We start from the raw sequence: 21,565 nt of genomic DNA, 5'->3' as shown, positions 1-21,565 counted from the left end.
TAGCTCCTCAGGGAGCAATCCCATTTCCTCTTCTCTTATTAACATAACAATTCTCTCACACAAGCCTATCAATTGCCCTTGAATTCTTTTTGCCAAATGACCTAACAACACTTGTTTCGAAACCAGAACACTCAAGGGAAATCTTAGGAGATCACAGGATAAGCATGCAAATTCCACACAGAAAACCTCAGAGAGGAGGATTGAAGCCAGGCCTTGTGGAACTGTGAGGCAACAACACAGTTGCTGAATTTTCCGCAAAGAATACTTGTCCCAGAGAACTTGCTGCCCTTGCATGCATTCTCACCTGGGCCAGTCATTGCCTGAGTGCTTTCTGCTCTCCGTGCCTGTTAAAGCAACTTATCTTCACAACTGAGCGAGAGGCATCAGATTAGTCAGCTCGGCAAAAATTTCACATTTCTGTTAAAGTCAGGAGCAGGAGAAGGCCATCTGACCCTCTGCACCTGCTCGACCACCGATCTTCTATTTTCTTTGTATTTGTTCTGCACTCTCCCCACATCTCTTAATGCCTGGAAATCTATTGTCCTATTTTGAAAGGGCTCAATTTGGAAACCTCTGGGAAGCTTCTGGGATAGAAAACTCCAAAGACTCAACAGGATTTCCAACCTGGGGTCCATAGACACCTTGCGTAACGGTATAGGTTCATGGCATAAAAAAGATTGGCAACCCCTGCTCTAGGTGAAGAAACCTCTCATAGTGCTAACTGGACTGTCCCTTATTTTAAGTGGTTCTGCACTCTTAACTACATTAGATTAATTAAACTATACTATAGTTTGGTGCCGTTCTGCTCGAAGCATCTTTTCCTACAAGTTCTAGCAATGGTTAGCAGTCCAATGGAGCATCTATGTAGGAGAATAATGACAGAAGCATGGAAGAAAATTAGGTGATGTGGAAGCAAATCAGGCACAAAAGAAATAGACAAAAATGACATGAATAATGAAAAAAAAACACGTAAGAAAATCAAAATTTTAAAGTAAATAACCTCCAACATCCACTTAGCACCTGTAGCATTGGAACTCCAGAGATTTAGTAATAAAGACCATAATGCACGAGCAGAACTCAACAATCTCAGTCTGCTCCGCCATTCCATCGTGGCTCATGCCTTCTCCCCGCAAGCTCTGACGCTCTTACTCATCAAGAACCTATCAATCTCCATTTTAAATACACCCAACCACATGGCTTCAACTGCCGTTAGTGGCAATGAATTCCACAGATTCACCACTTTCTGGCTAAAGATTATCATAATAGTGCTCCCCCTCATTCCTGCTCTAGAGTTAAGTCCTTCTATTTTAAATTGTGCCCTCTGGTCCTTAGACTGAACCACTATAGAAAACATACTTTCTCTATTTAGGCCTTTCAATAGAATTATCTATAAAGCTCGGTGCATGCCAGAGGCACAGAGTGGCAGAGCACTAATATTGACCTACTTACACTTGAGTTGCTCTACCTTCCTTAGACAAATGTTAATTACTGCGGCAGCATCCTGAAGATCAGAGACGACCCGCCATTGCCACCGGTACAATCAGAGGGGTGCAAACCGCCCACCAGCTCCTTGCAGTTCATCGTGTATCTCTCCGCGTTTCAAGTTCGGGGAGAGCCTGCACTCCGACAACAGGCATCAGAAGCTCACTGCTCCCTTGGTACCAAATACTCGGGCATTATAAAATCGCTTGTGACAAAAACTCATAATAAATGCAGTTTAGAGAAGGCACTCTGCGGCAGGCCACTTTGTTAAATTTTTAACATAGCCAGTGGGTTCCCAGATGGTGAAAGCTGTACAACAGATGTCACCTAAATCCACTGTGTTCTCCAGCAGAAGAGCAACTATGAGAGATTCACCGATTACAGAAACTCAATGCAGCAACCCTCAATAGTCGGGGTATATTAGTAAGAAAGGTGGAGGTCAGGTTGGGTGTTGAGAAATAGGGTGAGGTTATCACGTGCAGGAGGAGTGTAACTAGCCATCATGTTAATAGAGTTCGACCATACCTGTCAGAACACCTGGATTCTGATTGGATGAGGATAGCCCTTTACGCTGGAAGAACCCCTCACGCGACTGATTGATAAAACTCGCCCACGCATTACACTTCCTGCACTCGAAAAATCACATGTCCCCCACCAGCGGCTTTTGCTCGTGTCCCAGACAGGATCTGTGTAATTAATCTTAATGTCAGCGCTGGAGGGCTACCACTCAGAAAACGGCCAGAGAACAATCTGGAAAAGCAGAGGATGTCAGCGAGCAGCACGCAGACCCATACACTGAGCAAGATGCAGAGAAATTCGCTTCAAGCCGGTGCCTACCCAGACAGTCCAATCTTCTCTCCGTTGAACCAATGAGTGATTTCAGCCAAGGTGCCAATCCCAAGTCTAGCCAAAGACTCCTAAGTCAAAGAACAAAGAGAAAGTGATTTAGGTTGTGGTGTACAAGTGGATTCTTTCTTTGAAATCCTGGAAACAATCTCCTTGCAACCATTCTGATAGATTTAAAGGTGCTTGACCCTGAACTGGACTGAAGTCCTAGCAACTGGCATTAATAAATGGCATGGTACCAAACTGCTTTTATGCCTCTCTCAATACTCACACATTGAAACAGAATAGGGCATTGTGGTTAGCGTAATCGCTTTACAGCACCAACTGGAAGATCAGGGTTCGATTCCCAACGCTGTCTGTAAAGAATTTGAACGTTCTCCCCGTGATGTGTAGGTTTCCTCCAGTACTCCAGTCTCCTCCCACATCCCAAAAATGAACAAATGTACATCCCAATGTACAGCTCAAAAATGAGGCAAGGGTTAGTAAATTCTGGGCATGCAGAAGCATGGTGACACTTGCCCCAGCCCTGTCCTAACCGATAATTTGATTTGATGCATTTCAATGTACATCTGAGAAATAAAGTTTTAAGATAATTTAACATAAACTTTCACTGAACTTAAAAACCAAATTATTTTGCAATTGAGTCTTGCTTCTCAGAAACCAGTGCATGATCCCACTACAAGTGTATTGCATGCTTGTTATTGGCTGTGAGAAGCTAATCGACTTGTCCCTTGGTTTTGTCCTGGTGGTGTGACAATGGGATTGAGAAGCAAGAGCCAGAGAACTGGAAGTACAAACTAGACCCACTGTATAGCAGTAACTCTCTACAATGCCTCTGAACGTACAATAAATGCACTGGAGTCCTTCCATCTCATCACGGCCCAGCTGCTGAGAAGCAACCCGCTTCTTTCACTCATCCAGAACTCGCAAAACTCTGCCAGCCACATACTAACCCGCAAGTGATCCAAATCCAGCTTTGTGTCCACGGCATCCTGGCCAGCCAGTCCTTGCTCAGCCGCGAGCTGTCGGAAGAAACTGCGCCATTTAACCAGCACTTCAGAGAACTGGAGCTACCGGGGGTGCAAAAGAGAGGAAAAAGTCAAGACTTGCAGTTAATAATGTTAGATCAGAAGCAGCTGCTAATCAACTGTTGACACAGCAGGCCCCAGCCTCAACAACAAACCACCCAATCCCTATAAACTAGGTCAGTCCCAACCAAACAACCAATCAACCAATCCCTATCTAATTGGTGAAAGGAGGGGACAGCTTAATGCTCATTCAGGAATGTTACCAAAAGTGGATAAGACAAAATGCCTTCCCCACTTCGGAAGACTGTGCCAATCAAAGAATGGTTTTACTTTAACCCAAACTCAACTTCATTCATAATTTTTTTTAAACAAATTACACGAATAAATCAGCTTTTCATTCTTATGTTCATAGACAATGCATTAAGCAGTATTAAGTTAAATTTAAAAAAGCAATACAACTACTGCCATTCACATGACTCCCTGGGGAGGGCCAATATTACAATAATTGTGCAGCTTTCTCACCAACCAAGCCCCACCCCTGCCCAATAGTGGAAAAATAGTGGTCCTTCCCACCGAGCCCTTGTGTGGCCTGGAGAACAGCCCACAGATAAGAGAGTCCTCTGTCAGGCAGCCACTTGTGATGAACTGCGATAAAGGCCCCTACATCTTCCTCCACACACACCCATGGGAACCGTCTCAACAGGCATTTTATAGATTAACGTCAGTCAGTGGACATTCCCTGATGTCTTCTATCCAGAAACATCAGGTGCTACAGAACTTTTGCACTGTACAGTACTTGTCAATGTGGAGCGAAATGCCTGTGATTCTGGTGGGAGCAAAGGATGTTGGTACTGGTGAGGGTGGAGTGCCACTGGATGGGTGGGGGGCAGTGGGTGGTGTGGATGCAAACACCCAGCCCTGAGACACCAGGCAAGGTCTTTTGGGCCCAAAAAAATACTTTATTGATCATTACAGAATGTCTCTCTAGTGCTTCCAGCTCCCTTCCCCCTTCCCGAACAAAGATTCCCTTCTACCTGCCCCCTCCCCACTCTCAGGCTACAAGAGACCCATATTAGAATCAGGTTTATCATCACTCATATGTCATGAAACTTGCTGGGTGTTTTTGCAGCAGCAATACATTGAGATACACAAGTTTACTACAGTACTGTGCAAGTCCTAGGTATGTAATTTATATATATTTGGATGTATAAAAGTATAATATGCCCAAGACTTTTGCACAGTACTGTATAATCCATATTAGGATCCATTTTATAGAGGGCAGTTGGAGCGTGATAGGATCTGTTTGAAGAGATGGTGGTGGTGATATGTACACTTGAAAAGCATTTAGCAGGCACTTGAATTACCAAGGCATTCAAACCTTTGGAAAATGTGGATAAATGGGATTAGCATACACAGGGAAGCTTTCTCCCTCTCTCTCCCAGCATCATAGTTCCTTTACAATCCCTGAAACTATTTCACATCAGCCAATAAGCCAGTGACCCAAGAGCCCTCCAACTTTTGGAAAAAGAACCTGGGGTCCTACCAGAAACTGTGGCCTCCCAAGTGCTGTCAACTTGATGGCAGAAAATCCATCCTCGGAGCTGCCACCTGAAGAGTACATTCAACAGTCACGATCATTTGTTTCAGAGAATTCCAAATAGCAAGAGCTACTGCCAGGAGCAGAGGTCACACAGCCAGCAAGGAGCAGGGCACCTGCTACAGAGGCAACAGTAATCCAGGCATGGAGGGTGCGTGGTACACAAGCAAGAGTACAAAGGGTGATTGATAAGTTCATGGCCCAAGGTAGGAGGAGTCAATTTTAGAAAACCTAACACTTATTTTTCAACATAGTGTGTACATGTAGGAGGGGACTTAGTCCAGCGGTTGTGGTGTATACAGATCCCTCCTTTGTAGAAGTCGTCCACAGCAGGGGTGATTGAAAAGTTAGTGGCCTAAGGTAGAAGGAGATTAGTTATTAACTTCAAACTTGCTGGATACCACTCAAAGAGTTGAGCTGCACGCGCAAGTAATGCCAGCATCTTGGACCTCCAGGTGGTCCACAGCAGGGCTGATTGATAAGTTTGTGGCCTAAAGTAGAAGGAGATGAGTTACACAGCTCTCGTTACATGCACATGCAGGTCAACTCTTTCAGTGATTATGCAGAAAGTTTGAAGTTAATAACTAATCTCCTTCTACCTTAAGCCACGAACTTATCAATCACCCCTGATGTGGACCACTTCTGGAGGTCCAAGATGCCGACTTCTACAAAGAAGGGATCCGCATGCTCCACGGCCGCTGGACTAAGTGCATAAGCGTAGGAAAAATAAATGTGATGGAGTGAATTTTAGAAAACCTTTCTACCTTAGGCCACAAACTTATCAATCACCCCGGTATAACAACCAGTGAGCTGCACATTGTAAACTACAGGGGCAAAAGCTTCTGAGTAGGAGGTTATAAAACTATAGAGTTGAGAGTAAAACAGCCAATGAGGAGCGAGGCATGTGTTCCAGGATGAGAACAATACAGCTTGTGAGAAGCCACAAGGACAAAAACAACTCAAGTTATATGTTAAAGAGGTGTTTAACTTGTCTTACTTGCTTCACAACGGAGGAGTTATTTATCCAAAGGGTTGCAAAATTTAACAACTACATTGGCTTGGAGTTGTGGAAATATATTTGACATTTTGAGATGTTTAATGTATCTACTCTTATAACACGAGACAATTGAACATGCACAACCCCACGTTGCATTGCTACATGTTAAGTGTGTACATGACTGAGGCACGTAATGTTCTGATCACTGTGCAACCAAGGGGAGACTGGTACATTGTGAGGCCTTCAACTGAAGAGAAACAAGACTGCAGCTGCTGATTGGGTGGACTGAGCCAGGCAGAAGAGATAATGGTCAAAGAATTGAAAAAAAATTCTTGTATAAATTGTAAAAAATAATTAAAAAAATGAAAATTGTAAGCTGTAGAACAGAAGCCATCTGCTATCCATTGTGAGATGTAGAACTGGATTTACCCTTGCAATTATTGAATCCTGTTGATATTTTCCGGTTACTGAACGTGTACAACAGCTTCCTGGTAGTCAAAAAGCTATGAAGTCCGACTAAAAACTTCACTAAAAATATCTTTCTGAGGTAACTTGTGCTAAATTATCATCGTAAACAATGAACGGCAAGCAATGGTGAGGTGAATTCGGGGGATGAATTGGAGTTCCAAAGCCCACCCAGCTGGATTACTCTGGGCATCACAAGGAAAACTCAGGCAGAGAATATTCGATTTCGATGCTCATATGAAGGTGCGAGGCTGGATCGTTCTGGGTGCCGAGCTGATATGAAGAACTTGAGTGCGGCTTTGGGCCGGTTAATGAAATCCGTGCCCGGGGCAAGTCACTGGGTGGCATAGTCTAAGCACACTGCGTTTCGCAGGAGCGGCGCCTGGGTCCCAGTGCAAGGTGTTTTAGACACTGGCCCAGATCGGAGGCGAGAGCCAATTTCGCTCCCTCGCCGCAATTTTTACTCCTCTCTCTAGGGTGCCGGGGCCTTCCGCTGTTTCATCATTGGGTCACTTTAAACGCCAGTCAGGACAGGGTGTCAGTCCGGACGAAAGCTGACTTTGCTCGTTCTCTGCAATAGTGCTGAAGCTATGAAGACTCCTCCAGTTGCTGTGCTCTGTGCCCGCTAATATAATGAACTGATAACTGAGGCCTTGGGCCTACTCCGGCATTCAAATCCGAGGACTCAGTTTTGGTTCTCTTCAGTTGTTTGCAAGACTTGTATTTTTTTTTCCCCTTTCTCTTGCGCATTGAGTGTTGGTCTTTTTATTCTTTATTTTTCTTTAAATTAGGTTCCTTCAGATGTTTTGCTTTGTGGCTACCTGTGAGCAAGCAAATCTCAAGGTTGTAAAATTTATGCATTCGTTGAAGTAAATGAACTTGGGTCTTGAAAAGCAATAAACTTGCTTTTGAAAAGATCCACCCTTGCATATATTGTTTGTTTCTAAAGGCCTAGCAAAAGGACACACCGGAGTGCTGGAATGGGGAAAATTCTCTGCAGTTCTAAGGACAAAAGTAATCTATTTGAACAGCAAGCTCAAAGGCATGGAACATTTCTAAACCAGAGGTTATTCTGTCCAATATTCATTCTGCAATAATATACCAGAATTATTTTATACCTGAAGCAACGATACACTTCAAGAAGGTCTCCATGTACTGATCACACTTGGACTCATCTGCGTAAAAGTACGTCCGAGCACTGATGACACTCTCTCTGCGGTCCCCAAACTGCCGATGAGGTTGGAATTTCTTCTCTCTTTGAACTTCTCCTGCAGGGAAAAGAAATGTCAGAACAGCCTGGAAATACTGCCAATTATAATAAAATGCAGACAATACCTTGATCTAATCTATACATGGCAAGGACAAACTATATAACAAGTCTATAATGCAGCTTTTATTGACTACAGATTAACATTCAACACTACCATCCCACTGAAACTCATCAATAAGTTCCTGGACCTGGCCCTCTATACCTCCTTATGCAATTAAATCCTTGATTTCCTCACTGGCAGACCCCAGCTAGTACAGATTGGCAAAAACATTCCCTCTCTATTCACCATCAGCAGCACAAGGATGTGTGCTTAGCCTCCTACTCTCACCACTTTACATGTATGACGGTGTGGCTGTGTACAGCTCCAGTGCTGTGTTTAATTCGCTCACAATATCATTGCTGTCGGCCGAATCGGTATATAGGGAGATTGAAAATTTGGTTGAATGATGCCACAATCACCACTCACTCAACACCAGAAAAACCAAAAAGCTAATTATCGACTACAGGAGGAGGAACTGGTGGTCTACGAACCAGTCCTCATTAGGAGAACAGAGATGGAGAGCGTCAGTAACTTTAAATTCCTTGGCATCGACATATCAGCGTATCTGTGCTGGGATCAGCACATTAGCATCTCTATTTTCTTGGAAGTTTGTGTAGATATCATGTCAACAAAACAAGCTCTTGGCAAACTTCTATAGATGTGCAAGGGAGAGTAACCTAACTGGTCGCATCTTGGCTTAGTGTGGAAATACCAACATCTAGGAACAGGAAAAGCTACAGAGAGTGGTAAATGAATCCCATTCCATCACAGGCAAAGCCCTCACCAGCATTGAGTACACTTGCAAGCAGCAATGCCACAAGTAAAGAACACTTCCCAAAGCCCCCCCCACCATCCAGGTCATGTCTTCTCACAACCACTCTCAGGTTAATGAACCACATCAGGTTCAGAAACAGTTATTACCTTACAGCTATCGGGCTTCTGAATCATTCACCATTACTCTGAACTGACTCTATGACCTGCAGTCTCACTTTCAAGGTCTCCTTACAACTCATGTTCTCAATATTATTTTTACTTTAAGTTTGTCTTCTTTTGCACATTGGCTGTTTGTCAGTCTTTATGTATAGATTTTTGTAAAATTATAGCAATTTTTCCTGTAAATCCCTGCAAGAAAATGAATCTCAGGGTAGCATATGGCAATAAACTTTAATAAGTCTACATCGTTTGAGTCGTAGTTCATTATTGTCACCGAAAGCAAATCAGATAGTCCAACATCTCACCCTGTTGTCATTTCCCTCTTCTGAAGTATACATTTAATTCCCCTTTTTTATGCCTCACCTTCATGTGTCAAGATGTTCCAAAACCAACCACTTCTACATAACAATTTCTGCCTCACATAACCACTAATTACTTTGTTTATTGACCTTACAGCCATTAGTAATATCTGTTATCACACATCCTTTAGCCTTCTCTGCTCAGTACCTTAACCATTGCTTCATCAGTATAGCAGTAAATAGAAGACAAAACCAGAAAGCAGTCTGAGAAACCTTGTCCAAAATAATTATACTCTTTCAAAAGTGTGGTGCCCAGATGGACTCAGTGAATGGAACCAAACCAGTGTTTGCTATGGATTCAATTAAATGGTTTTAAGCCCATGAATTTCTGTATCTTGATTTTAAACAACCCATCCCCCTTCAAAGAAAACAGTGACTCATGCCAAGTTGAAAAACCAAAGAGAACAATTTTACAGCATATCTGAACCTTAAATGCTGCAGGCAATTTGAATACTATAAGCAGCCGAACCAGCGCTGTCAACCACTTACAGCTGACAACATTATTACCCTGGATGAAGAAAAGCACACTTCAACTTATAATGTAAGCACACATCACCCTAAGCATTGGAAATTATCAAATGTATTTCAAATCAAATCAGAAAATGCTGAAAATACTCAACAAGCCAAGCAGCATCTGTGAGGGGAGAAGCTTATTGTTTCAGGTTTGGGACCCGTCATCAGAATATTAGTTAATCATTTCCCTTTCTGTAGGTGCTGCTGACCTTCTGAACGTCTCCAGCATATTCTGTTCCTATTTCAGATCTCCAGCCGCCGCAATAGATTTAAAGGTATATAAATATACACACACACAACCCTGAGATTCTTATATTGTGGGCATCACTCAACAAATCTATAAAATAGTAACTATAACATGATCAATGTAAAAGATCAACCAGTGCAGAAGGCAACTGTAATGTATTATGTGAGTATTCGTAGGTCAGAGTGCGTATGACGTCAGAACACGGGGGATTTTGTAAAATGGAAGTCTGGTGAATAAACGTGCGTGTTTAATACTGCGGTGTCCGAGTCACATTAACGCTACATGGTGTCAGAAGAAAGTGGAAAGGAAAGGAAGAGAAGACATGTAAAAAAGATGTCTCAGTTACAGCCACCGTCGAGTTTAAGCCTACGAGGTAATATTGCTGAGAATTGGAAGGTATGGCTCCAGCAGTTTGAGCTGTTTTGCTCCGCTAGTGGCATAGATGACAAGACGGAGAAAGTGCAATGTGCTACGTTTCTGCATGTGGCAGGAGCAGAGGCAATAAAGGTTTGCAACACGTTTCTCTTCCAAGAGGGTGAACGAGATAAAATTGAAGTGTTGAAGAAAAAGTTTCAAGATTACTGCGAACCGAGAAAAAACCTACCGTACATTCGACACTTTTTTTTTAATATAACGAGGGCTCAAGGACCGACAGAGACTATAGACGCCTACATAACAGATTTGAAGAACAAGGCAAAAAACTGAGAGTTCGGACAACTGCATGATTCTTTAATACGCGACAGGATTGTATGCAGCATACGAGATGATCATGTGAGAGGCAGGCTGTTGAGAGAGGCAGAGCTTACGTTGGAAAAAGCAATTGATATGTGCCGTGCCAGCGAGATCACGACGAGTCAGGTTAAAATGCTTAATGAAGACACTGAAGTATACAAAATGAAAGCTGTGAAAACTGACAAGAGTAGGACAAAGCCAGCTGCATAGGATAATCAAAAGGAAGTTAACTGCAACAGATGTGGTTTTAAACATGCATACAGAAAATGTCCAGCTTTTGGTAAGACATACAAATTATGTAAAAAGAGATGTGCAAAGATGCAAAAAAAGAGATGCAAAGATGTGCAAATCGCAGGAGCAAGCAAGGAAAATGCATGCTGTGGAACAGAGTGAGGGCAACAGTGACATGTTCATTGCAGTGGAACAAGAGGAATGCATCAAGAATATTGATAATGCAGAGATGGATGTTGAAGATGAATGGACTCAAGATCTGATAATAAACAGGAGGAATGTGATATTTAAGCTCGACACTGGGGCAAAGTGCAATGTAATGTCAGCAGAAACATTCATCTCACTGGACATCAGAGGAAATCTTGGAAAATCCACCTGCAAGCTTGTTGGATATTTTGGCCACAAGACAGCATCATTGGGAAAGAAAACACTCACCTGTGTGTATAAAGGACAGAAACACAAGATAGAGTGTGAGATTGTGCAACAGCATGTTTCGGCAATACTAGGCAGAGCAACATGCATAGAGCCAGGCCTGGTGAAGCGAATCTATGGTGTTGAGAAAGAAAATGACTTTCTCAAAGACTTTGCTGACTTGTTTTCTGGACTAGGATGTTTACCAGGGAAACACCATATCCAGATTGATCCAACTGTTGCACCAGTCGTGCATGCCCCGAGGAAGGTTCCAGTAGCTCTCAGGGATCGAGTAGTGGAGGAGCTACACAGAATGGAACAGATGGGAGTCATAACGAGAGAAATAGAACCGACTGACTGGGTGAATAGTATGGTGACAGTGGTCACAGAGAAAAAGATTAGGATTTCCATGGATCCACAAGATCTCAACCGAGCCATCAAAAGAGAGCACTATCCGCTGCTCACGGTTGAAGAGGTTGTCTCCCGCATGCCTAATACTTTTCAGTATTGGATGCAAATCAAGGATGCAGATCAAGCTGGATGAAGGAAGTTCCAAATTATGCACTTTCAACACGCCCATAGGGAAATATTGTTTCCTGCATCCAACCTTTGGGATTTCTTCTGCGTCAGAGGTATTCCAGAGGTCAGTGGCACAAATGATTGAAGGGCTGGATGGAGTGGTCAGTATCATTGATGATTTGCTGATATGGGGTGACGCCATTGAGGAGCATGATCAGAGATTGAGGAAGGTTCTGGAGGGAGCACATGAGTACAACCTAAAACTGAACAAAAGTAAATGTAGGATCAGAACTACAGAGATCAAATACATAGGTCACGTACTCAGCGCTGATGGGCTAAAACCAGATAATGAAAAGGTCAGGGCTGTGGTACAGCTACCACCACCTGAAGACAAGCAAGGTCTTTTGAGGTTCATGGGCATGATACAGTATCTTGCCAAGTTCATTCCCAACTTATCGGAGGTCAGCGCTCCACTTCGAAAGCTACTAGAGAGCAACACTGAATGGCATTGGGAAGATGAACAAAAGAAAAGTTTTGACACATTGAAGCAGTTGGTTACCAATGCACCAGCACTCGTTCTATGATGTCAATAAACCGGTAACAATCTCTGTGGATACCAGTTCGGAAGGAATAGAAGCTGTTATACTGCAGGATGGGAGCCCTGTGGCGTGTGGATCACGAGCACTTACGGACTGTCAATGCCGATTTGCTCAAATCGAGAAGGAATTACTCGCCATAATTTATGGGTGTGAGAAGTTCCACCAGTATGTATATGGCAAAGAAATCCAGGTTGAGATTTCAATGATGATGCAATTGAGTGGAGTTACCCCCTTCTATTCAAGAGCCTGATAGTTGAGGGGCAGTAACTGTTCTTGAAACTGGTGCTAAGTCCTGAGTCTCTTGTACCTTTTTACTGATGGCAGAAACGAGAAGAGATCATGACCTGGGTGGTGAAGATTTCTGATGATGGATGCTGCTTTCTTGTGACAGTGATTGATGTAGACATGCCCAATGGGTGAAAGTGATGGACTGGTCGAAATACACAGCTTTTAGTACTGCATTTAGTCATACCTACTTGGTTTCATTCCATTTCCCCATGCACCCGCCCGCATTATTTGTCCAAATCAGTCATAGAAACAGCTTTTCACTAAAGGGCAAACACAAGGAAATCTGCAGATGCTGGAAATTCAAGCAACACACACAAAATGCTGGTGGAACGCAGCAGGCCAGGCAGCACCTATAGGGAGAAGCTCTGTCGACGTTTCGGGCTGAGACCCTTCATCAGGACTAACTGAAAGGAAAGATAGTAAGAGTTTTGAAAGTAGTGGGGGGAGGGGGAAATGCGAAATGATAGGAGAAGACCGGAGGGGGTGGGATGAAGCTAAGAGCTGGAAAGGTGATTGGCGAAAGTGATACAGAGCTGCAGAAGGGAAAGGATCATGGGACGGGAGGCCTCAGGAGAAAGGGGGGGGGGGGGGGAAGCACCAGAGGGAGATGGAGAACTGGCAAACAACTAAATATGTCAGGGATGGGGTAAGAAGGGGAGGAGAGGCATTAACAGAAGTTAGAGAAGTCAATGTTCATGCCATCAGGTTGGAGGCTACTCAGGTATCAAGGAACATAAGAATAGCATGGGAAGCCAGACTTTGAATCTTGTCACAGCTTTACTTAAAGGTAGAATAGGTTCAAAGGCTAAATCATGTTGCTTTTAAGATTTACTTACTTCTCCAACCTACATGCCAAACAATTAACAGGCACTTTTGTTTAGGTAGGCAGCTCAGGTACTTGCACTCAGAAGTTGCCTAAACTTGAGGGAAAAGCACTATGCAATTTTAAATTTGTAAGAGAGCTCATAAATTCCCAGTAACAGCTTCTATAAAATATGCATCAAAATATTCCTCAAGAAGAAAATACATGTATTATTTAATGGTAATGACACCCTCTAAGCTGCCCAGGTGCACGGCTGCACAGTAACTCAGACGCTCCCATGCACATAGCCTTTGCTGCCTTGCAGCTGGAAGTTTCTTTCTGATAATGTCTTGTTAAAGTGCCACGCAGTTTTAAGTCCACGTAAAAAATTTCCTACTGAGAGCAATGGTTGGTCCAGACAGCTATACATAAAGATTTAGAGGGAATGTTGATGACTGCTAATGGACTGGAAGGTCTTGCCTTAAATCTGGGGTTCCCAACCTGGGGTCCACTGACCCCCCCAACCCGTTAATAGCTGGGGTCCATGGCATAAAGCTGTCTTAAACTATGATCTTGGAAACAATGCCAAAATGCAATCTCTGATCTAAGCCCTCCTCAACGCAACATCCAGACAAGCTGCAGAGATTCAGACTTACCTTCGACATCTTTCACTCCAAGAGACTCGCAAGATCTAAAATAAAGTACACAAGGAGAATAAAATTAGCATTTTTAAACAGGGATAATGCTGAACAGGGAGCCCAGAAAACAAGGAAGGAAAGAAACAGGTCTTGGAGTGGAAATAAAAAGGAACATTATGCAGCAGAAGTGATCTTCTCATCACAATGCAACAAGGGAAAACACAGCAGTCAAACTGGCAGCCATAGCTCTATGTCACCAAGCTAAATGGGGATACATGCCGTTCAGTAAAACATTGGAATTAGCGGCAAAGGATTCAACAGGCACTCTATTTAAAAAAAGAGAAAGTAGAAAGTGTATGAAGTATTGGGATGCACAGCAGAACCAGCAGCTGGCACCAAAGTAAATGCTGCAAGACAATTAAAGTGCTTTTCAAACCGTTTCAAATGTTCCGCAAAGCAAGACTACAACAGGGATGTGTAACGTCATTATCAGCTGTCTCCTATTTACTAGAAAGCTGGAACAACAGTTACTCTATTCCAGTTATCTGTGACCTTTCCTGCCCAACTCAGATTTCATGTCACAAGACGGCGCATGTGACGGGCCACGAGCACCAGCTACAAGTCTACTTGCCAAACTTAGGAAAGGTGGCACCGCCCCAAAGGAGTGTCTTAGAAGAAGTGGAATGGGGAACGTAACACAGGATCTGGAAGTTTTTCCAGTATAAATACTAACACCAAGAGACTGCGGCCATGATCCAATTCACTTAATTAATGCTCCCTGAATGATACAAATTTAACTCAATTTGTTTTGGTGGCTTGACTTTGTAAGACAAACTGTAGAATTTTCCCCCTATTGCTTGGTGTCACGCATTATTCCAGTGAGCAATACCCAACATCCATCAAACAGAGTACCATCTGGGTAGTCTCCAGCCCCTTGGAATGAACATTGAATTCTACTACCCATACTGCTTTCCCCTTAGGTTCCTTCTTTACCTTTCCTGCCTATCCCCTCCTTGCTTCCCCTCCCCGACCCCTTGATCTTTCCTGATTGGTTTCTCACCGGGCACCTGCCAGCCTTCTCCTTCCCACCCTCCCCTCACCTTCTTTATAGAGCCCCTGCCCCCTCCCTCTTCAGCCCCGACGAAGGGTCTCGGCCCAAAACATTGCTCGTTTCCACAGATGCTGCCCGACCTGCTGAGTTCCTCCAGTGTGTCGTACATGTTGAATCAACCAGAGTACATTCCCACCAAAGAACACCTAGCCATGTTATGAGTAGCTGAGGGAACTTTACACAAAAAGAGAGGTTTCTCTATTTCAGTTACTAGTAATAATAGCACACATGTTCATGAAGGTGAAGTTCCTGTCCACGCCTTACTTGGCGCATTGAACGGCCCTCCTGCCATTTCTTTAGCATTTGGGTGGTTACAAGGCCAAGTTGCCAGGTCAACACCCAGCCCAGCACAGATGGAAAGGATGGTAGGAGCCAGCCAGATTCAAACCCAGGACATCTTGTTCCGAAGCCCAGATACAGAAATGACTGCACCATCAGCACAGACAATACACACAAAACACGTTCAATTTCTTTACCCTCAAGGTAGGTATTCAAGAAAGCCTCGAGTGTTAAATTCCCCAGACTACAAACAAAGCAAAAAAACTGCTGAAATTTCAGTGGTTAGCTGGTAATGTAGCGACGTACTACATACAGAGATAGAAACAACGACACGCAGTTGGTAAGTCGTTTCGAGACCAGTCTATTCAACCTTCGCGGTGCTGGCTTTTAATCCCTAGTTCCCGCCCTCTCCGGGTGGAAATAACGTCAGAGGTGCATTACCGAAGTCTCTCCCCGCGAGAGCCAGTTCGCCTGCGCAGAAAGTGGGTCGCCACAGTAGAATGTTTACATTCAGCTCTGCTTCACGGTGACTGGTTATATAAACTGCGTAACTTATCATGCACATCAATTCTATTCAAAGCATTACGCTCACAGTAACAAAAACAATCAGTGTGGAAATGTTGATACAGACAACTATGCTCCACACTTTAGGTGTTGTCTTTTTGCCAGGCTTCCCAATGAAGTGCGCTGTTTGCAGTCTTCTCCACATGCAAGTATCAAGTGCTGTACAGTTGATTCTGAGTACGGGAAATCTATTTTAATAGATGGCTCTCACCTGCCAAATATAAAGGTCACAAGAATTGCCAAAGTTATTAAATTAATTTATAAATGCATCAAGGAAGCAGATCTCAACTTCACCTGCAGTAAGTAAAAATTAAGAAATTACCATAATAAGAACAGAAGGAAAACAGGAACAGTCTACACAGCCCCACAAACTCCTCCACTCAGTAAAATCATTTGCCTTGTCTACTTTTCCTTGCAGATCTCCACGTGCTTCCCTACTTTCCTTCACGGATCTCTACATCATCAAATTCCCTTCATGCCAGTAAATCTAATGGTCCAGACCACTGACTGAGCAACAACAAAAGACTTTTTTCAAATTGCAACATCTACACAAAAGAAAAATGCTAATCTCGATCCCAAATGGCTGCTCCTTAACCAAAGGCCACACTCTCTGCTTCTACACTCATTAGCCTGGCAGATCCATTCCTTAACATCCTTCCCGTCGATTCATGAGACCTCTCAAAGAAACAGTGCCGGATATTAAACCCCAATCTTTCAGCCTCCGGTGCTGTGAAGTACTACACTAATCTCTTTTGCCACTTTTATTACCTTTACTAAAATTGATTCTTCCCCCATCACCCTTTTTTAGATGAATAACATGACTTTTCCACAATATACTCTTCCTGGTGCTGTCATACACGTTATAGATCTTGCGCTCCAAATAAAAAAATAGATCGAGAAAAGAGCTATTACAGAATCCAAATATACCAGGCAGCCTCAGAACCTGAGGCCAAGGTGATGAACAGCTGTAGATCTGGATGTATACTCTGGGTTGAATAGTCTAAATCTGCTCCCAAGTCTTATGTTCAAGTTCAAAGTAAATTTATCAAAGGACAAATACGTCATCGTATACAACCCTGAGATTCATTCTTTTGTGGGCATATTCAATAATTCCTTAATAGAATATAACCATTATAGAATCAGTGAAAGACCACACCAACTGGGCATTCAACAGTGGGCGAAATACAAAGTCTTTTATGGCCTTGTACTTACCTCAAATGCTTGCCATGGAAAAATCAGCTGAAGGCAAAATTCATTTCTTCAATATAATAGTCATATTTTGTAGAATTAATGAGCTAGAAGATAAACTTGGAGACCAGGGATTCCTGACCTTTTTTATGCTATGAACCAATACTATTAAGCAAGGGGACCGTGGAACCCAGGTTGGGAACCCCTGCTCTAGACAGTGGAAGATGATTTAGTGCTCCAGAGGGCTGTGACAACATCCAAGGATTTCCATTAAACTGAAAGTAGGAATTAAATGGCCATGCCAAGTATCATAGCACACAACAACAATGTTCAAAGAAATATTGAAACCTGTATCAAAAATGATGGCCACCGTTTAACAAGCTGCAATAAAGGTCAGAAGCTTTAACAGCATTGTCCCATTAGCTCTCAGGCCCATAACTACACTTGACACTAGACAATCAAATCTCCCACATAACCAGCTGCATACACACTTGTAAACTCAATCTGCTCAATTCATCACACTAATCAGAACCTGAAGGTCTCCAAACTGCAAATACACACAGGCTTTAAGAATAAAAATGCTTTCCTAGCCATCAATCTCATTAATGCCACTGTCCACACTGGTCAATTAGCTGGAACAACAATTTCCAACTCCTGAAATGACTTACAATATGCATTATTTATTTATTGAGTGGAACAGCAGAGTACAATGGCCCTTCAAGCCATGCCACCCCAGCAACCCCCGACAAATCGAATTAACCCTAACCAAATCCCAGGACAATTTACAATGACTAATTTACCTACTCCATAAGACTATAAGATCTAGGAGCAGAAGTAGGCCAATCAGCCCATTGAGTCTGCTCCACCATTCAATCGTGGGCTGATCCAATTCTTCCAGTCATCTCCTCTCCCCTGCCTTCTCCCCACACCCTTTGATGCCCTGGCTCGGAGAAATTCCAAACATTCCACAGGGAGGACTTATTGTTGCCATTCTTTTACGCACCTTGTGGCACATCAGACAGCATATTTGCCATCTCTGTAGCATTTGACTTGTTTCCCCCCCCCCCCCCCCGAGGCCGGGTTGCTAACTCGACACTTGACCCAGCACAAATGGAAGTAAGCAAGGAATCAGCTGGATTTGAACTGATCAGCTGGATTTGAACTGAGGACCATTCGCCTCGAAGTGCAGTGCTGATACCACTAAACCAACTGGGTGGCTAAAAGGGAGGATGAACAGAGATGCCTTATAGAAAAACAGCACTGGAATCAAACTTCTAACTCTTGAATGCCCCGAGCTGTAATAGCATCGTGCTAATCGCTATGCTCCTGTCGCGCCCAGGCTTGAACAATTAGTGGGAGTACCTGTCCTTCAAGTCTATTTTGCAAGTAGGTTAGGTCTGGTAAACAATAATTACCTCCAATATAGTTAGTGCACGTTTCAGCAATCAACAGGGAACTGCGCTGGGATGTTTTGTGACAAAGTCTACCTCCCACGGCAAGTAGGGTTGAGTGTACAGAACCATCCCTAATTGAAGTGGTGTAGAGAGGGTTCACATAAGTGACGACCTACATCAACGAGCCCTCAGCTCCCGTGTGCCTTCTGCACCAGCAAGTTTAAAATATTAAAGAGAGGTAGAACTTTCTCATTTGGCACTAAACCAGGAATTGTGCAGCTCTCAGGCACTGGCCACCATTGAAAGCATTACTGTTCTTCACCTGGCTTTTCCCTCCCTTCCTGCCCCCCCATGCTTAAACAATCTCTCCTCCTCCTCCCTACCATCTGCCAACCCATTTACGGTCAGGTAATGAATTAAAACTACTCATTCCCAGCACATCTGAAGAACTTCTCCTTGCAAAAAAAAATTTGCAGATCCAACATTAAAATAATTTTTCCCCAAAGCCTTCCTCCCCTCCTCATTCCATCATGACTCAGCGTTTCTCCAAGTCTGACATTGCTAGCTTAACAGGTGAGCATGTCGGCATGGCAAACCCTACCTTATTATCTCTCAGATCACAATGAGATTAGAAAAACATAATTAAAAACCACAGTAATTGTCAGGTAATTCATAATTAAAACCATACAAACTATCATCAGGTCCTGACAGATTTTTGTCTGCGAGGTGGCAGCAACAAGTGCTCATCTTTAGAACTCATCAAAGACGATACGTGGCTGGCGCTGAATAAGAGTTCAACTAATCCAACTGTTACACTCTGCAAGAAACTAAGGGGACGATAAAACACTCTGCAAATTTCAACACAAAAAAAACATTCTGTGCACGTAATATACATTTAGCAAGTGATGATACTGCTTGAGAAGGCAAGTTTGTTGGCAAAATTCACACTGAGATTAGCAGCACAGTGGTTAAATTATTGTACCTGGAGTTCCAGTTCATTGATCTAGAGGTGTGAACTTAGAACTCTTCAATGCAGTTCAGGAATTTAAATTGCAGTCAGTAGCACTTGGACTTTTAATATATATTTGTGATAGTAATTAGGTTGTTTTGTTCAAAATACATCAGTAAAGAAGATCTGCTAACACATGCAAAACACTGGTAGTTCAGGAAGTCAGCCAGCATCTATAGATGGGAATAAACAGTCTTCTGTTTCATTCAGGTTGAGACTTCGGATCACAGTTCAAAACGTCAACTGTTTACTTGCCTCTGTGGATGCTGTCTGATCTGCCGAGTTCGGCCAGCACTTTTTGTGTTGCATGAGATTTCCAGTATCCAAAGAATCTCTTGTAATTAGAAGATCTACCAGCCTTGGAAAGCAAACTGATCTGTAGATCCGATCGGGAAATCCAAAAACAAAATGCTGGAAGCCAATGCAAAGAGAAATAGAAGTAACATTTCAGGCGAAACACACTTCACCTGAAGCGGGTCTTCAGCTTGAAATTTTAACTGTTTCTCCTTCCACAGAGGTTGCCTGACCTGCTGAGTGTTCCTGTTCTTATCTCAATTTGCCAGCACTCCCTGGAGACCTATAGATAATATAAGACCTCTAATGTGTTGCCACCCTACCACCTTCAGAGTCCACAGGCTGTCAGAGATGGACAATAAATACTAACATTGTCAGCAACTCCCACATCTTGTGAACAAGCAAGAGACAGAGCAAAAACTGCAGGCTGTTAAAAGAGTGAAATCATGCATCAAAAATACTGCATATTCACAAGCAGAGGAAGCTAGAATTACTCAGCATTAAGAACAGTGAACAAGGTAAAGATGAAATTATTATTCCATAAAATTATTGATTTATTTTATATATAGGTTCACTACATTGATTCCAGGGATGGCAGGACTTTCATATTTAGAAAGACTGGATCGACTAGGCTTATACTCACTGGAATTTAGAAGATTGAGGGGGGATCTTATTGAAACGTATAAAATTCTAAAGGGATTGGACAGGCTAGATGCAGGAAGATTGTTTCCGATGTTGGGGAAGTCCAGAACGAGGGGTCACAGTTTGAGGATAAAGGGGAAGCCTTTTAGGACCGAGATGAGGAAAAACTTCACACAGGGAGTGGTGAATCTGTGGAATTCTCTGCCACAGGAAACAGTTGAGGCCGATTCATTGGCTACATTTAAGAGGAAGTTAGATATGGTCCTTGTGGCTAAAGGGATCAGGGGTATGGAGAGAAAGCAGCTACAGGGTTCCGAGTTGGATGATCAGCCACGATCATACTGAATGGTGGTGCAGGTTCGAAGGGCCGAATGGCCTACTCCTGCACCTATTTTCTGTTTCTATAGCTGCTCCAGAGAAAAGTTATGCTTACAGAACAGTTTATACAAAAGTGAACTATCAATCCTGCACCTTAATAACTTCAAAATTTCAAGTCAGAATCACATTTAATATCACTGGCGTAAGTTGTGAAATTTGTTATAGAATAGCATATTGAAAAGCATAATAATAAAATTACAGGAAGTATATATAATAAAAAGTTTAATTAAATAATTGTTGGAAAAAGAGAGGGATGAAGTAGTGAGGTGATGCTCATGAGCTTAATGCCCATTCAGAAGTAGAGGGGAAGAAGCTGCTCCTGAATCATTGAGTCAATCAGTGTAGACAGACAGAGCAAGAACATAACAGAAAACAACTTGGGCAGGGTAATAAAAATGAGCTTAGAAAAATATGTAGTAAAACAGAAATATGATGGAGATGATATAGGATCAAGGGGTGTTTGATGAGTTGCTGAATGAAAAAAAACAATAAATACATCCTATTTGAAAGCAGGTTAGTATTGCCTTCGAGGAGTTACAGATGCTACTGGAAACTCTGTGCATGTGAATGATATGCTATAGATGTGTGAGAGAGAGAGGCTACTATGTATTAATGTGATTCTGTGGAATTTGTTGCCACAGATAGCGGTGGAGGCCAAGTCATTGGGTATATTTAAGGCAGAGGTTGATAGATTCTTGATTAGTCAGGG

The 21,565-nt window shown here is 42.9% G+C and overlaps 1 protein-coding gene across 1 annotated transcript in view; it reads right to left on the bottom strand.

Moving 5' to 3' along the window:
• LOC132404066 (proline dehydrogenase 1, mitochondrial-like) overlaps positions 1-21,565 on the bottom strand; it is a 50,629-nt gene that overhangs the window by 16,425 nt on the left and 12,639 nt on the right. Inside the window, exons 3-7 of the mRNA XM_059988062.1 lie at positions 14,016-14,050; positions 7,534-7,683; positions 4,900-4,964; positions 3,282-3,398; positions 2,320-2,399 (exon numbers count right to left, since the gene is read on the bottom strand). Of these exons, the coding sequence (XP_059844045.1) occupies positions 2,320-2,399; positions 3,282-3,398; positions 4,900-4,964; positions 7,534-7,683; positions 14,016-14,050 (447 nt within the window). The remainder of the gene's footprint in view (positions 1-2,319; positions 2,400-3,281; positions 3,399-4,899; positions 4,965-7,533; positions 7,684-14,015; positions 14,051-21,565) is intronic.

The sequence above is a fragment of the Hypanus sabinus genome, chromosome 13 (genome assembly GCF_030144855.1).
Source record: "Hypanus sabinus isolate sHypSab1 chromosome 13, sHypSab1.hap1, whole genome shotgun sequence".
NCBI lineage: Eukaryota > Metazoa > Chordata > Chondrichthyes > Myliobatiformes > Dasyatidae > Hypanus > Hypanus sabinus.
Note: the sequence above shows the minus strand (reverse complement) of the source record. Positions and strands in the feature narration are given on the sequence as shown.